This window comes from Anthonomus grandis, chromosome 5, assembly GCF_022605725.1.
Source record: "Anthonomus grandis grandis chromosome 5, icAntGran1.3, whole genome shotgun sequence".
Taxonomy (NCBI): Eukaryota; Metazoa; Arthropoda; class Insecta; order Coleoptera; family Curculionidae; genus Anthonomus; species Anthonomus grandis.
The window spans coordinates 32,636,400-32,655,072 of NC_065550.1; the positions used below are offsets into that span (position 1 = coordinate 32,636,400).

An 18,673-nucleotide genomic window follows, 5' to 3' on the forward strand; every position below is an offset into this window, starting at 1 on the left:
TGCTAAGCTGCAAAGAACTAGGAGATTCAAACATTGGATAAAGAAGGAAGACTACGAAAACTAACAAGCTTCTTACTTTTTACGCCACTGACTGATTCTAGCATCCTTAAAAGGGGCAAACTGTTGAATTTCAAATTGAACTTCTTCCTTATGTAATTTTCAAACTATTCCAGGCATTTTAACGAATTTTACATCAAAAATTAAGGCAATTCCTATTTACAAATTTTACGTGTAATAAAGTTTTTGTGCATCACAAATTCCCCGCTTTAGACTCAAATTTTGGAGGCCTAATCCCTAATTAAATAGTCACTTTTGATAGAAATTCTTTGAGTCAAATTTACCCTAAAAAGTCAAACTTAAGTTTTAAGCCCCATGTTGGGCGCCAAATGAGCGCACTTATGAGATTGTGCAAATTACGCATTTTTTTGTAATTAATTAATAAATTTAAATAAAATAAAATTCCAAAATTTTCTTTTATGTAACATTTATTAGAAGCTACTATACGTCATCTCCTTCGCAACTATAATTATTAAGTACTTTTACAAGAATGAAAGAGAGGGAAAATGAATTTTTAAAATGCAGGATAACGCTCATTGGCTAATAGAATTCATTTAATCCAATAGGGTCAGCGGTCTGTAAAGAATGTGAACTTGCAGAAGACTTAAGAGACCCCTTGAGTGCCAATTAAACACCAAAAAAATTAACTTTTGCAAATTCCGTTATTCCAATTTATGTTAATTAAAAGTGAGTTTTGAGGATGAAGAGATTGATCCGAGTATATCAATTCAACTCGCATTCTGATTTAATAAAAAAAACTGGTACCGTCGTGTTGATGTTTTAAATAATGCGGTGGGCGCGAAATGCACCATCGTCCACGGGTTAATGTGACGAAGAAATAGCCTTGTACGTGCAGAAACTGTAACCACTTAATAATGATCTTTAATTTTAGGAATTGACGCCCCAGTGGATCGTTTAAGAGAGACAAGAAACTGGTTTTGATTTAATTGATTTTATAAATTAACGGTGACTTATATGGAAAACTTTGATTGGTCGAGGTAGAATCGAAGGAAGAAGGTGAAACTTTGAGAAAACAAAGTCTTTAACGATTAAAGTGATTCTTTGATATTGTCTGCGTAAGGTAACAAGGATTTTTTAGGCAAAAGAGTAATTTTGTTGTTCCAAAACTCCAGGCAGTCGAATAAGGATTTTCAGGCAATTGAATAGGAAATTATCTTAAAAGTGGGAAAACTAATAAATTTAATTTTTTCCAACTCACTCACGAAGATACAGAAATTTTGATGTAGTGAGGAAATATGGTTTCTTTTGGAATTGTTTTTTTTTATTTATTTCAAGCAGTGAAATAGGGATTTTTTGAAATAGGCATTTGAATGAGATAATCACTTTTGTTATTTTTAACACGCAATTTATTAATTATTAAAAAACATATTTCTTTGACAGTTGAAGGAAGCGTTTGTAATTTTTAACTGCCTGGATAAGAAAAAAATGACGTTGAAGCAAAAACCTAAACTTACGTAAATTAAAAAAAAGAGACTTGGAGTAATTAAGATAAAATCGTAAAGACTCTTTTCCTGGACACTTTAAATCAGAAAAAGGAGGAAACTCATCACTGTCACTCAAGAACTAATTAAAAAACGTTATTATATTTAATGCAAAATATAGTTACATCCGTGATTCGAGTTGGACATTAATGGGCGATATAAACGTAGAGTTATTAATATCTGTCTTTTGTCAGATGTTATCTAAATAATTATGCACTTTATATAGAGTAATTTCTTAAGCTTTATTTGTTTTTAATTAATAACTGCCTGATGGAGCAATAGATTTTCTTCTATATCTGTCTCAGTTTACATGAAAAAAACATGAAATGTGTAGGACATAGTGGACATGTGGCTATGTACCAAGAACCCAGTTTTTTTTTTTAATCCAGGTAATTGAAGAATTCCTTTTTTAAAGACACTTATGCGGAACTAATAAGATATTTGCCAGATCATTGAAAATACAATGAAAAAATGTAAAAATAACATATTGTATATTAAAATAAATTCCTTATTTAACTGCATGAAAGTAGAGGAAAGCTTACTGAAAATTTGGGAAAAAAGAAAAATTTTCCCAGGCATTTGAAAATAATTCAATTAAACTAAAAAAACTGACTTTATGTATATTTCTGAGCAGTGTTGTGTGTATTTTCTTATTCCTTGTAGGAAATTAAATAAGGAATTTATTTTTAATAATAAAAGTATTCTAGGCAATTAAGATAAAATATTTTTTGTCATTTTCATAACTAGAACTCCCAGCATATCCTGGAATATCTCTCATGAAAATTCAGGTAAAAATTCACTCATGAATTGTTGCAATGGAGTTTTTAGTCCATTACTGGAAAATTGTAAAATCAATAAACTGCTTCAAGAATGTAGTAATTTTTCGTAAAATCCATCATGGTGTTTTTCAAGGTACTATGTTAGGTCCAATTCTGTTCCTTATGTATATTAAATATTAGCATATTTTGCAGATGACACTATGCTGTATGTTCATATTGTGGGATAGGACATCACCGCGTTTTATGTGGATAATATATACAAATGGCTGTGTGATAATAACTTGAGCATTAATGCAGCTAAAACAAAATTTTGTCTGTTTGGGAGTAAAACTAGGTTAAACAAAGTTAATTTGGATGTAATAAAACTAAAGATAAATAACGAAACAAGTAGGACAGAACGAAATTAAATATTTGGGTGTTATTTTGGATCCACATATGAATTTTGATTCTCCATATACACATACTCCATATACACCATAGCAGGCAAAATGTCAAAGAATTTTTTTTATAATATGCTAAATAAACATATTATTTTTATTATTATTATTATTATTATTATTATAGATGCTATTCTTTATAAATAATTAATCGAATTTAATAAGTTACTAAATAATATTAAGGAATGCAGTTATATAAGAGAATTTAAACGGTTGTTAGGAAGCTATATCTAATTTTAATATTTGTGTAGTTTAACTTTGTATTTTACTCTTTTATTATTTAATCGCTTACTTTTATTTTTACTTTTTATATTTACTAGTTTTATCAAGATCAAATGTATAAAAAAATACATTTTGGAATTCCGAAAGATAAAATGAACTTAGCCAAGGACTCATAGATTTTTCAAAAAGATAAAAAACGTCGGTGGTAAATATTAAAATTTAAGAAAAACATTATTTTTCGTGAAAATTTCTTTAAATGGTCAACGTCGCATATTAGGAAAAAACTGTTTAAGGGTTAAAGAGAGAGAGAAAATGAGACTCCTATTTCAAAAAAAAAATATAGGTAAGTCTATTTTTAACAAAAAATTCAAATTATGCTCCACGCTTTTTTGGGACACCCCGTATCAACCAAACTTATTTTAAAAAGTAGCCTCTCTACTAACATAAATAACATTCCCTCTATTAAAGTTTTTTTCAAGATTTAGCCGCAATCGCCAACCGCGGCATTAAATGGACACCCTGTATAAAGACTTTCCAGGACTGGTTATATGAACTTACCTTTATATTCATAAGGAACCACCTCACTGACAAGTCCAACGGGCATCGAGGAGGAAGTACTGCTGGTAGCGGGTGCGGCCAGTACCGGCGACACTTTCTTCGGTAACGGCGCGATCGAGGTCGAACACGCGGACGACACCGACGAGTCGCAATCCAAACTGGCCCTGTCCACATTCAATAACGGACTCGGCGTTTTCTGCGGTAACATCGCCATATCCAGATTGCCGTTCTTCAACATCGCCTCGTCCTGTGCTTGGGCCCTACGTAGGGCCGTTTGCATCGCCATCACCCGTTGCCTCTCCGAGGTCAGTTGGCACTTTTGGCACTTACAGTGCCGGTACATGCAGTACCGTTTGTGGCCCTTAAGGGCGATTTTTTTACGGTGGTTCCGGCATCGCGCGCAGTTCGGCGGGGTACGGGGGTTCGACGTACTCGAGGAGGTACTGGAGGCTTTTGAACTGATGTCCATTTTACTTTCGTACTCCTGTCCGTCTGAAGTGGACATTTTTCACTTTTTTTATTGAAATATTAAAAAACTAACACTATATTATTAAGACCCGGGTGGGTACGAAAATGCCGGAGGAAAAAGGGGTGGACACGCACCACGACGCGGTACCACGAAGACTAAACGGACGGCGTATAGTACCAAACCAAAGGGGGGGGGGGGGGCGGCCGTAGATATTGAATGAGCGAAAGTGAATCGGCGAACTACTGAGTCAGAGTGAGTGACTTTGGTGGTGGGTCGCGGGAAAATCAAACTGTCAGTCCGTGTCGTCAGCCAAAGTCAGAAGGACGAGGTAAAGTAAAGTATGAGAGAGAAATTGCATTGGAAATGCAGCGGCAGCAGCGGCGGCTAGACGGGGACGAATTTACGACTTTGAGCGTGGTGGGGACCTGCATGTGCGGACTGCAGTTTGAAGCCGCGTTTTATGTGGTAATAACATCGGGAACAGAGTTTTGATGGCAGGTATTTCAGGACCGGGTTAAGACGCTTTTCTTCTTTTTTTTATCTTGATAATAATAAAAATATTAATTATTGTTGTATTTATTATTAGCATATAAATGCTACAAGGGTATTACACATTAATTAATGGTAATTATGCAGTTTAGCGGCTTTTGCCTAAACTAACGAAAAATGATGGGACTTTTTGCACAATGGGTAGATTGCAGGGTATCTCTGGTAATATAGGTAAATTTACCCCTCCAGGGTAAGTTAGACAGGTAGTGACGCAACTTAGGTCATTAATTAAGACCTTTCTTACTGCAGTACTTTACTATCCTTGATCATTACCTAAGATCATTAACTTTTAGTAAATACTATACTTTTACTAAAGGAAAGCCAAAAATTGCAGTAACTAATAATTAATCTGATTCTCATTGTCACTTCTTAGAACTTCTAAGCACAGATGAACTTATAACATAGAGAAACTAAATAAATTAATTCTAAAAGATATAATGCTTCTCAACTCAAAAAAATATAAAAAATTTGACATCAACATGTTCATAATTGTTTGATAGCTTGCCTTCTGACTGTTCTCAAATTCGAGTTTAGTAGCGGCCTCAGGAGACCGCTAAAAAGAGTCATGACTTGATCGCTCATTATAGGCGCTTACTTTCTAAGATATGACTCTAATAGTCCGATAGTTAAAGCCTTTGTCATGACACTCAAATCCCAAAACGCTGCAGTAGCGAAGTGTCGATGTAACCATTATTACCATTGATGGTCAAATTATCATGAGCCCTTCTTGACATGAGAACCTTTATCTCTGATATCCAGGAATCATTGACGATCACAATGAGTTGATGATCCACGTCTGTAATCGGTTCAATTACATATAAAAAGCGTCATTTCAAAATGATGCAAAGCATGTAAGCAGAGGTGAGATGCGGTAGAATGGCAAATATTGGACTTTTGACCCACTTTTTGGCATAAAAACTTATCTGAGACCCACGAATGATTGACGATCGCAATGAATTGATGGTTCACGTCTGTAATCGGTTTAATTACATATAAAAAGCGACATTTCAAAATGATGCAAAGCATATTAGAGAGGTGAGATGTGGTAGAATGCCAAATATTGGACTTTTTACCCCGTTTTTGTAATAAAAACCTATCTGAGATCCAGGAATGATTAAGGATCGCTATTAATTGATAGTTCACGTTTGTGATCGGTTCAATTACATGCAAAAAATTACATTTCAAGATGATTCAAAGCATATTAGAGAGGTGAGATGCGGTAGAATGCCAAATATTGGACTTTTGACTCCCTTTTTGGCATGAAAACCTATCTGAAACGCAGGCATGATTGACAATCTCAATGAATTATTAGTTCACGTTTGTGATTGGTTCAATTACATACAAAAAGTAATATTTTAATATGATTCCAAGCATATTAGAGAGGTGAGATGAGGTAGAATGCCAAATAATGAACATCTGACCCCCTTTTTGGTACGAAAACCTATCTGAGAGCTACGAATGATTGACGATCGCAATGAATTAATGGTTCACGTCTGTAATCGGTTCAATTATATATAAAAAGCGACATTTCAAAATGATGCAAAGCATATTAGAGAAGTGAGATGCGGTAGAATGCCAAATATTGGACTTTTGACCCCCTTTTTGGCATGAAAACCTATCTGAGATCCAGGAATCGTTGACGATCGCAATGAATTGATGGTGCACGTTTGTGATCGGTTCAATTACATACAAAAAGTTACTTTTTAAAATTATTCAAAGCATATTAGAGAGGTGGGATGTGGTAGAATGCCAAATAATGGACTTTTGACCCCCTTTTTGGCATGAAAACCTATCTGATATCCAGGAATCATTGACGATCAGAATGAATTGATGATCCACGTCTGTAATCGATTCAATTACATATAGAAAGCGACATTTCAAAATGATGCAAAGCATATTAGAGAGGTGAGATGCGGTAGACTGCCAAATATTGGACTTTTGACCCCCTTTTTGGCATGAAAACCTATCTGAAACCCAGGAATCATTGACGATCGAAATGAATTGCTAGTTCACGTCTGTAATCGGTTCAATTACATATAAAAAGTGACATTTCAAAATGATTCAAAGTATATTAGAGAGGTGACATGCGGTAGAATGCCAAATAATGGACTTTTGACCCCCTTTTTGGCATGAAAACCTATCTGAGACCCAGGAATCATTGACGGTCGCAATGAATTGCTAGTTCACGTTTGTTATCGGTTCAATTACATATAAAAAGCGACATTTCAAAATGATGCAAAGCATATTAGAGAGGTGAGATGCGGTAGAATGCCAAATATTGGACTTTTGATCCCCTTTTTGGCATGAAAACCTATCTGAGACCCAGGAATCATTGACGATCGCAATGAATTGATGGTTCACGTTTGTGATCAGTTCAATTACATACAAAAAGTGACATCTTAAGATGATTCAAAGCATATTAGAGAAGTGAGATGCGGTAGAATGCCAAATATTGGACTTTTGACCCCCTTTATGGCATGAAAACTTATCTGAGATCCAGGAATGATTGAGGATCGCAATGAATTGATAGTTCACGTTTTTGATCGGTTCAATTACATACAAAAAGTGACTTTATAAAATTATTCAAAGTATATTAGAGAGGTGGGATACGGTAGAATGCCAAATAATGGACTTTTCACCCCGTTTTTGGCATGAAAACCTATCTAATATCCAGGAATCATTGACGATCAGAATGAATTGATGATCCACGTTTGTAATCGGTTTAATTACATATAAAAAGTGACATTTTAAAATGATGCAAAGCATATTAGAGAGGTGAGATGCGGTAGAATGCCAAATATTGGACTTTTGACCCTCTTTATGGCATGAAAACCTATCTGAGACTCACAAATCGTTGACGATCGCAATGAGTTGATGGTTCACGTTTGTGATCGGTTCCATTACATACAAAAAGTGACAATTCAAGATGATTCAAAGCATATTAGAGAGGTGATATGCGGTAGAATGCCAAATATTGGACTTTTGACCCCCTTTTTGGTATGAAAACCTATCTGAGACCCACGATCGCAATGAATTAATGAATTAATGGATCACGTTTGTGATCGGTTCAATTACATACAAAAAGTGACATTTCAAGATGATTCATAGCATATTAAAGGGGTGAGATGCGGTAGAATGCTAAATATTAGACTTTTGACCTCCTTTTTCAGAGAACCCAGAAATCATTGACCATCGCAATGAATTGATGGATGACACCTGTGATTATCCTAAGAATCTTTGAATATAAAAGTCTCCAAGCATGTAAGATTAAATGTTTATTTCAGCAGATTTTTTCTTAAATTTAATTTCAGGAATTTCAGATAATTTCTTTATGATTGAAGCATTTAAGTGAATGTTAATTTTTTCCAGGCATGTAAAATCATTTTTCAGTCATTAAAATTGATTTTATTCTAGACATTTATGAGTAATATTTCACTTTATTTCAGGCATTTGGATTTTCTATGACATATTGACACAGGATTGTGATGCTTTTCGGGCAATTGGAATAAATAACGATTCTATTCCAGACATTTGCTTTAATTTTTCATTCTGTCTTACAGGCTTTTGAGATATTTTATCCGAGCATTGCAACAAATTTCCATTTTTACTTTTTCCATACTTCTGAAATTCTTCCTTGATTTTCTAATTTTAAAGTAGATACAGCCTAACCAAAAATTTTCCATGCATATATTTTATATACAACAACCCATAAAATCCAAAAACTTTTCTGGCATATCTTGAAAAAGAGCCATGTGCTAGAGACATTCCTGGAACATATACGTGACAATTAAAAGACCCATATTCATATTAGACATTATAGTAGGATATCCGAGGGTTAACAAAACTATTTAAAGTAAATAAGGGTCACACCAACAGCATCTCCTAAAAAACCTGTTAATGACCTTTTGCCATGACTTTTACAAGCCGATTCACTTTGATATACAAGATATACGGACGTTTATTACTAAAAATTGCGGGTAATTCCTTCGAACTATAAATATTTGCGGGCGTTTATTAATACAAAATGTGGGTCCACGTGCCTGAACGACTTTTTACCCCCGACTAGCACGAAAAGTTCTGATTTTTTCGAACGATAATGACACGTTTATGGGCTGCGTGTACGGTCTATAATATGACTGGTAATCTGTATTTATTAGGAGTCTTTTTTTTTTAATTTTATATGGTATACAGGCTTATCTGAACGTATATATAGAAATAGAGGGCAAGATGGTTAATTAGGACTTTAAGAATAGAAATGTCTACTTTTATGCTAAAAAATAACTAAATATATTTTATTTAATTCTTGATGAGAGCGACGTCTATATAACGTAGCATTTTTACCGACAAAAGGAGGGAATTTATGACTTGCGGATGCGGGAGGATTCAGTAGAAAAGTTTATGGCACGAGCCGTAAAAGCGAAACTTAAATTTCGAATCGTTTATAGAATGTTTTGCATCAAAATAATGTATTCCTTAAAAATTTAGAAAGGGGCTATTCTTCCTGGATATTTGGTTAGAAGAAAAGTTGAAATTGTATTTTTCTTTCTGGCATTTATGGTCCTTACACTCAATTGATCTTACTGTCCTTTTTTTTAACTAACTGTTGAATGTATTTTCTGATACTTTTCAATTACAGTAGTGAATCTTGGAAGTAGTCCATGGTAATGATCAATCTACTCCAAGTGGTGAATTTCATTTATTCTAGCAAATTTAATTAAAAAATAAAAAAGGACAACAAATGCCTGGAATAAAATGAACATTTATTTCAGTGGTCTGAAAACCATTAAAAAAATGTCTTTAAATGCATAAAATAAAATAACAAACTGTATAAAGGAAAAAATTACTTAAACATTTTCAATTTTTTTTCTAGTAAATAGACGCAAGATTTTGATGATTTTTAGACAACTGAAATAAATTTCCATTTTATTCCAGGAATTTGGAAGTCGTTTTTTTAGGCATTAGAATTGATTTTATTCCAGGCATTTGGCACTTTTTTTCTGGCACATTCACATAGAATTTTGATGATTTTCAGGCAATTAGAATAAATTTCTATTTTATTCTAGGCATTGGCTGTTCCTTTTAATTTTTTTACACTTTTCTTTTTCTCTTATGTCTTACAGGCTTTTGAAGTAATTCCTGTTTTTAATTTAATTGTTCCAAGCATTCGATGCATTTAAAGCCATTTTTACTTTGTTTTAATTTTTCCATTTTGTTTTCCAACAAACTATTTTTTTTTTAAAAATCTTTATTTTTTTATGCATTTTATCTTACGCGTTATAGTTTTTAATGGCATTTTTATCAATATAAATGACCTCGTCATCCCAAGAACATTCTTTAAAATCCCAGGAGATTCTTAGGATATCCTTGGAAATGTCTGTTTCCAGGCATTTAAGATGAAACTTATTTTATTTTAAGTATTTAAAGTAATTTTTTACAAATTTATTCCAGGAATTTTTTTATGTCCCAACTATTAAAAATTGAAATATTTTATCATATTATAGGACAATATATTTATAAGACCTTAATTAAATGCCTTCAAAAAATGGCAAAATTTACTCAAAATGCTTGGAAAACATGGAAAATAATTTTAAATGCCTGTACTAAGATTATTAATTCTTTTAAATGCCTTGAAAAAAATTTTAAATGACTTAAAACGCCTGTAATAAAAAATTATTTCTAATGCCTGGGAAATATCTCAATTTTTCAGGCTTCAAAATGCATTTGTGCAACTGAAATGAATTTCTATTTTATTCCAAACATTTTTAAGTAATTTTTTCCTTTATAGAGTTTGTTATTTTATTTTATGCATTTAAAGACATTTTTTTATGCTATTTCAAGCCTTTGAAATTCCTTTCAGATACATTGACACAGGATTTTAATAGTTTTTAGACCACTGAAATAAATGTCAATTCTATTCCAGGCATTTGGCACTTTTTTTCTGGCACATTCATATAGAATTTTGATGGTTTTCAGGCAATTGGAGTAAATTTCTATTTTATTTTAAGCATTTGCTGTTCCTTTTAATTTTTTTACACACTTTTCTTTTTCTCTTATGTTTTACAGGCTTTTGAAGCATTTGTTTTTTTCTTCCAGACATTCGACGCATTCAAAGCCATTTTTACTTTATATTAATTTTTCCATTTTGTTTTCCAACAGCCTTTTTTAAAACAATTTTTTTTAAATAATTTGAAGACTGCACTGACTGAAAAATATTACGAAATTATGACCATATTTTGTACTATTTGTTATTCTTCTTTTTCTAATAACACCGTATAAATTAACAAATTTTAAATTTTATTGTGGGTGGTCACTTTTAATTTCAGCCATTAATTCTACAATTTTTTGAATATTTTTCTTTTATTTTCATGACCTACTATAAAAAAATAATATATTTTTCTAAATTTTACTTGAAAAATAAATTTATTGGTTCTTGAAGAAAATAGCTACTACAAAAGCTGGCAAGACATAAGAAAATAAGAAAAGTCAGAAAAAAAAGTATCAGCAAATGCCTGGAATAAAATGAAAATTTATTTAAAATGCCAGAAAAGCGTCAAAATGTGTAAATGTACCAAAAAAAAAGTTCCAGATGCTTGGAATAGAATAAAAAGTTAGTTCAAATGCCTGGAATAAGGTAAAATATTACTTATAGAAGTCTGGAATAAAATCAACTTTAATGCTTAAAAGAACATTGACTTTAAATGCTTGGAATAAATCACCCGAAATTGTCGGAATAAAATTTAAAAAAATATTTCAAATGCTTGAAATAAAATAAAAGTTTTACCTATCCTAAGAATGTTCCAGGAATTTAAAACTCATTCTTGGGATAAAAGAGCTATTTAATTGGTAAGAATACCATTAAAAATTATACAGCGAAACATGAAGTAATTAAAAAAACTAGTGAGGAAAAATGGTTCTAAAAAAGGTCGTTGAAAAACCAAATAAAAAAAATAAAATAAAGTAAAAACGGCTTCAAATGCAAGGAATAAAGTAAAAAATTACTAAAGAATGCCTGAAATAAATTAATTTTAATACCTGAAATTTTTTTGTAAAAATGAACGTTGACTTAAAATGGTTGGAATATAAAGAAATGACCTAAAATGCCTGAAATGAAATTACCAACAAAATTACTTTAAGTGCTTGAAATAAACAAAAATTTGGACTTTTCCCATGATATTCCTTAAATCTTCAAGGACGATGAGGTCATTAAAAAATTTATAAAAATTATGCAGCAAAACCTGAAAAGCACAAAAATTAATGGAGAAAATTGATTTAAGAAAAGTTTATTGAAAAACAAAATAGAAAAATTAATGTTAAGGAAAAATGGGTTTAAATGTGTGGAATAAAGAAAAAAATTATTAAAAAATGTCGGGAATAAAATTTATTTAAATGCTTGAAATAAAATAAAAATTAGGCCTTAAATGCCTGTAAATAGACTTGATAAAAATACCAGTAAAAAATTATATAGCGACACATAAAATGCATAAGAAATTAATGAATATGGAAATTAAATTTGAAAAAAAAAATTGATACCAAACAAAATCATAAAAATTTAATAAAGCAAAAATGGCTTGAAATGCCTAAAATAAAGTAAGAAATGTCTGGAAGAAAATCACTTTGAATGCCTGGAAAGAATGAACATTGACTTTAAATGCTTGAAACATAAAGGATGTTATCTGGAATTGCCGAAATAAAATTATTTATTCAGATGCTTGAAATAAACTAACCAACGAAATATAAACCAGGCATTGCTCCAAGGATAACCTAAGAATCTTCTGAGATTTAAAAGGAAATTTGGCTTGATGAAAAATGCAATTAAAAAATATATGCGACATTTAAAGCTAATAAATCTGTCACGAGACAACATTATACAAATCGATCGGGCAAGTGAATTTTCAAAGAAAAATCAACCTTTTTCCCTATTTAGGGCTGGACAAATCTTCTTTTTGTATCTTCTCTTATTCTTCTTTCTGCATTGTCTTTAAGTAAAAAAAAACACAAACCAATTTTTATATAGTGTGTCTTATAAATAATAGTAAATAATTTACCAACATATAGTAAATGACATGTAATACATTTTAAAATACTTTTACTGCAAAATCGCCAAATCTTAAAAAAATTATTGTCTCAGCAGTGGTTAATATTTTAATTATTAAATGCTCTCTTGCGTTTATTGTATTTTCGTAAAAAAATTATTTCTTGTATCTCCATAGGCGAAAATCTAGAGGGGTAAAGTATGGACTTCTTGAAGGCCATGGTTTTTGACTTTCACGTCTTATCCAGTTAACATTAGCATCAAAATACTCTCTCATCGGTCTAGCAAAATGCAAGCCATATATCTTGGCGAATATTTAAAGGTAATTCTTCTTAATAATAAGTAGGCTTACTCATTTTTTTTTTAAGGATCCAGTATAATAATTAGTCATGCATTTAACTCAAATAAAAAAATTCGCCTCTTTTATATCCGTACTATACCTACCCCTTTATTATGTATGTATATAGCCCAGGTGGGAAAGTAGCATTTTAATTAAACTGGAAATATCCAGACCCATCCGACATTTATCGCCTCAAGTTTAGAGCGCGAGCGTATGGGGTTTACGGGAACGATGCATAAATTTCGCAGAATTTTATGATTAAATAGAGTCATTGAAAAGCTTGTTACGACACTACTATAGTACGTCGCGTTGGGCCGTAAACAACAATGCGCTAGAATTTAATAAACTTTAAAATGCACGCGGGCGGAATGTTAAATACGTGCATAGGGCACAAAATAGTGTGTGGAAAGTGAGGAATATCGCACTAGTGCGGAAAGTCACTGATTATAGTCTTGTTTGTTTGGATAGTATTACACTATGTAATGTAAAGAAATCATTTTTCTGATAGGAGATGGTCGACGTAAGTAACTTTTCTAGGCAATTCAGGTTACGGTTGGCAAAAGAGAAAAAAAACACAAAAAAATGCTTTTTGGGCATAATCATCCATTTCATTTCCACCGGTTGTAAAACGTCTTAATAAAATGGTGCTCCTCCTTTGGAGTGACCTTAATGACCATGGTTCGCGAGCTGTGTATATAAATTAATTCCACGATTTAAACCCAGTCAATGATTGATGTATATGCAAAATAAATGAACGCAGGTTTAGGCTCTTTCCTTGTATGAACAAAGAGGGCCAATGACATGCCTGTATTAGGTTTACCCTACTTCAGGCAAATATTTAGGAGATATTGGACTTTTTAGGTAGTGTGGTCTAAAAACGTTGTCTGGTCCTTAAGGAAACCATTCACTTTAAAATCCAATAACTAGTAAATAAATGGAATATTCTCATGAAATTAAACCGGTTTTGCGGCATTTTCATAATGATAATAATAATTATCGACCTATATTGCTGATTAGCAATATCGCGAATATAAGGGAAAAATGTCTAAAAAATAAATGTCTATATTTCCTAAAGTCTAATAATACTGTTTATCAGTGAACAATTTTAAATTCTTTGAACCAAAACAAGAAAACTTTTTGTATATTTATGGATTTACCTAAAGCATTTGATACGTTTAAAATTCGTCTATAAAAGTTTTATATTATAGGCATAAGAGTCTTTAATAAACAACACTTTGGTCACAAGAAAACGATAACTTAGGAAATTGCATTTGTGTTGCTTTATTAAAAAAAAATCTGTTTGAAGTTTTAAAAAACGATGTTATAAGTCCTAAAATGTCTATAGCATTACTTGTTTACGGAGTAATCCACTCAATAGAAGCTTTATAATAATTTATGTTTGTTTTAAAAAAAAGGGCTAAAAGCTTACGTGTATTATTAAAAAAAAGTCTTAGCTTTTTATTGGTGTTACCTTCCGATTTGGAGCTAGTATCAACAGTTATTTGCTCATTGAAAAGAAATGAAGATATAAATTAAGAGTTCTTCTTGGAGTAAACTTAGTCAATGACTGATGTATATTCCAAACTATAGAAGCTACATTTCACAGATACTTCAAAAATCATTTGTTTATGAAGTAAATCCACTCGTTTAAACAAACGGCCTTAAGTGTCTTAAATAATATTTATCCTATTTTTCTTTGTAGCTACCTCCTCCCCTCGTTCTGGTCACTAATACTTAGCAACCATTATCGTTATTGAAATGAAATTAAATTATAAATTAATTGTTAATTATTCACGGAATAAACCCAATCAATGGCTGATGTACGAGTATATGCCAAACTAGAGAAGCTACAATTAACCTATGTGTTTGTTTAAGAGAGGCGATGGCTTACGTGTACTAAGAAACTTCTGATCCCCCCTAAGTACAATCAACAAAACAGTTTTATTGTATCATACAAAAAAGTTTTAATAAAGTATTAATTTAATGGTGTAAACCCAATTAATACCTGACTTGTAAACTATGTTTGTACAGAATTATTTTATGAGAATGCTCTAATTAGTTTTGTAGTTATTTTATCTTTAAAATCATTTTAAGAATTTAATAATTTTCATTTTTTCAATAATTTCAAGTAATTTTTTTATTTTGGTTTTTTTTCAAGCACTTTTTGTGTCACCTTTTTAGACAGTGATGTAAATTTTAATTTTTTTTAACGCACTTGGTCAGACATTTTAAAAACCAAAATGTCTGCAGTTCCAGGCAGTTGCAGTCGATTTTTTAGGCATTTAAGATCGTTCCTAGATTTTTCCAGGCATTTAAGGAAATTTTTCACCTTTTCCGTGTACTTGCAAGACATTTTTTTTCAGATATTTAAGTGCATTTTCAGTTCTTTTCAAGGCAGTTGCAGTTACTTCTTTAGGAAATTTTCAGGCACTTTTTTAGGCATTTGAGGTCATTTCTTATATTTTTCCAAGCATTTTAAGTCACTTTGTGAGAGAGCTTAGTGGATTTTTTATTCATTTACAGGTAGAAATTTAAAGCCATTTTTTTCCAGGCATTTAAGGAAATTTTTCATTTTTGCCGTGCACTTTAAGTAATTTTTTGAGGCACTTTAACATTGACCTGCTTTTTTATTTCTAGATTTTTTTCTATGCATATTAGGTTATTCTTCAGGCATTTAAGTACATTTGTGGATTCTTCCAGGCATTTCAATCAATTTTTTAATTATTTGAGATTTCATTAATTGCTTTCCAAAAATTTGGGAAATTTTCTTTAAAATGATTTTAAGAATTTAATATTTTTCATTTTTTTTTCAGTAATTTTTTATTTTTTATTTTATTTTGGTTTTTTTCAAGCACTTTTTGGGTCATCTGTTTAGACAGTGATGTAAATTTTAATTTTTTTTAGCGCACTTGGTCAGACATTTTGCTTCTTTTCCAGGTAGTTGCAGTCGGTTTTTTGGGCATTTAAGATCTTTCCTAAATTTTTCCAGGCATTTTTTCCGTGTACTGCAAGACTTTTTTCAGGTAGTTAAGTGCATTTTCAGTTTTTTTCTGGTAGTTTCTGTTACTTTTTTAGAAAATTTTCAGGCATTTCTAATTTTTTTCCAGGCATTTTAAGTCACTTTGTGAGATAGTTTAGTGGATTTTTTGTTCATTTAAAGGAAGTTGGAATCAATTTTTAAAGCATTTGCAGTAATTTAATGGCAATTTTTTTTCAGGCATTTAAGAAAATTTTTCACTATTTTCAGGCAATTTTGAGGCACTTTTTTAAGCGTTTGTAACTTTTTTCCAGGCATTTTAAGTCGCTTGTGAGATAGTTTCGTGGATTTTCTTATTTATTTACAGGTAGTAATTTAACGCCATTTTTTTCCAGGCATTTAAGGAAAATTTTCGTTTTTTCCATGCATTTTAAGTAATTTTTTGAGGCACTTTAAGTAATTGTTTTAAACATTGACCTGCTTTTTTATTTTTTATTTTTTTCAGAGCATTTTTAATTTTTTTTGTAGGCATATCAGATAATTCTTCAGGCATTTAAGTAAATTTGTGGATTCTTCCAGGCATTTCAATCAGTTTTTTAATTATTTGAGGTAATTTTTAGTGTATTATTAGGCACTGGCCTTAGTTGCCTGCAAGATGTATCTAAAGACTTGAAACAAAATGAAAAATCGTTTAAAATGTTTGGAAAGCATGAAAAACTTTGCTACAAAAACATGAGTCGAAAATTTTATATTAAAATTGTGAAAAATAATTAAAATAATGTCAAATAATAAGAATAAAATAATATTGAACTTTTTAAATAAAGGCATCTAAAAACATTGGCTCCTAAGGTGACCACTCACTTTAAACTCCAATAACTAGAAAACTAAATACAATATTCTCATGAAATAAAACACATGATATTCAAAAGAATATTCGGTACAAATATTGCTCGAGGTTTACACCAGTCCAGGCAAACATGTAAGAGATATTGGAATTTTTACGTAGTGACGTCTATGAACATTGTTTGGTCCCCAAGGTGAACATTCCCTTTAAAATCTAATAACTAAAATATCAGGCTATTTAAAAGAATATGATGTTTTAATATTGCTTACACAACAGAACACAATTTTATTGATACACGTAAGCCTTCGGTCCTTTTTGCTTAAGCAAAGATAAAGGGTATAATATATATAGCTTTGCATACACATCAGTCATTCATTGAATGAATTTACTCGGTCAACTAATTATTAATTTATATCTTTATTTTATTATAATGTCCAAAATGGGAGGTAACAACAAAGAAACACTAAGACAGATATTTTGTAATACACGTAAGCTAAAACGAGTGGATTTACTCCGTAATCAAATAATTTTTTAAGTATGTGTGAACTGTAGCTTGGATAGTTTGGCACATACATATCATCCATTGATTGGGTTTATTCCGTGAATAACAAATCATTAATTTACATCTTTAGTTGTAAAATACTAGAGAACGGCATGACAAAAAAAACTAAGACAATTGACCAGATATTTTTTGGTACACGTAAGCTATTATCCCTTTTATTTAAGCAAAGATTCAATTATTGTTTAGTATCTTTTCAGTGGGTTTACTCCATAAACAAATAATTTTCTAAGTATTTCTATGGACTTTTTAGGATTTATAAACATCGTTCTCTAAAACTTTAAACAGATTTTTTTTTTATTAAAGCAACACAAATGCAATTTCTTAAATTATCGTTTTCTTGTGATCAAAGTGTTGTTTATCAAATACTCTTATGCCTATAATATAAAACTTTTGTAGAAGAATTTTATGAGGAACAGTATCAAATGATTTAGGTAAATCCATAAATATACAAACAATTTTCTTGTTTTGGTTCAAAGAATTTAAAATTATTCACTGATAAATAATATTATTAGGCTTTAGGAAAAACATTTATCTTTTAGACATTCTTTCAGACATAGTTATTATTATCTGTTCAATCACGTCTTTTGAACACATTATATATAACAAAAGAGTATTTCCATCCATCATTTGGATTTCTTTTTGTAGCACCTTTCAATATTGGCATAAAGTTTGACCTCTTTACTTCAATGAAATTAAAAAGTAAACTTTCGACCCCAGTATCGAAACCAGTTTTAGCGATTTTGTCTTTTCACATGGGTACGACCCACTTTTCGATCGTCTGGTACCGCAACGTGAACTCCACGAAACTGACAGGGCATGAAATTGGGAACTGAAGTCTGATTAATTATTTTTTTTTATAAGGAACAATCATTTTATTGCGAAATACATACCGGTTTGATGGATCGATTGACTATATCTGATGCGCTTTTTAAGTACTTACGTCCAAAGCTTACAAAACTCCACCTTTTTATTTACGTTTAAAAGGACTTTTATGAGAAGGACGAACCCCGTCCGTTTTTGTTGCTGCTACACAATAACAAAACTGGAAAATAAACAGCCCGCGCCCGTTTTATATACAGTTAGTTTATTAAAGTCTGGCGCATTGTTGTTTATGGCCTCCCCGGTATTGTCATAACCGAATTTTCTATGACCTTATATTTCGACAATAAACTCACCGGAAATATATGCACACCGTATGTGAACTTAAACACCCCCTAAAGTAAGAGCGATAAATGTCGAATGGTTGCAGTTTACCGTTTAATTAAAATACGACTATATAAGAGGAGATTAACGGATCAAACCCGTAGATTATTGGAACGTTAACGAATCTATAACATACGCTTAT

The 18,673-nt window shown here is 31.3% G+C and overlaps 1 protein-coding gene across 6 annotated transcripts in view; it reads right to left on the bottom strand.

The window, feature by feature from the left end:
* Positions 1-4,480, bottom strand: part of LOC126736660 (protein doublesex-like) — a 153,094-nt gene extending 148,614 nt beyond the window's left edge. For 3 of the 6 annotated variants that reach the window (XR_007660721.1, XR_007660722.1, XR_007660723.1), the window contains exon 1: positions 3,556-4,480. Coding sequence is in view for 3 of the 6 variants with exons in the window: in XM_050441131.1 (XP_050297088.1) it covers positions 3,556-4,060 (505 nt within the window). In the remaining 3 variants the exon portion in view is untranslated. The remainder of the gene's footprint in view (positions 1-3,555) is intronic. The other 3 variants (XM_050441132.1, XM_050441130.1, XM_050441131.1) reach the window with 2 other exon arrangements.
* Positions 4,481-18,673: the final 14,193 nt, after the last annotated feature.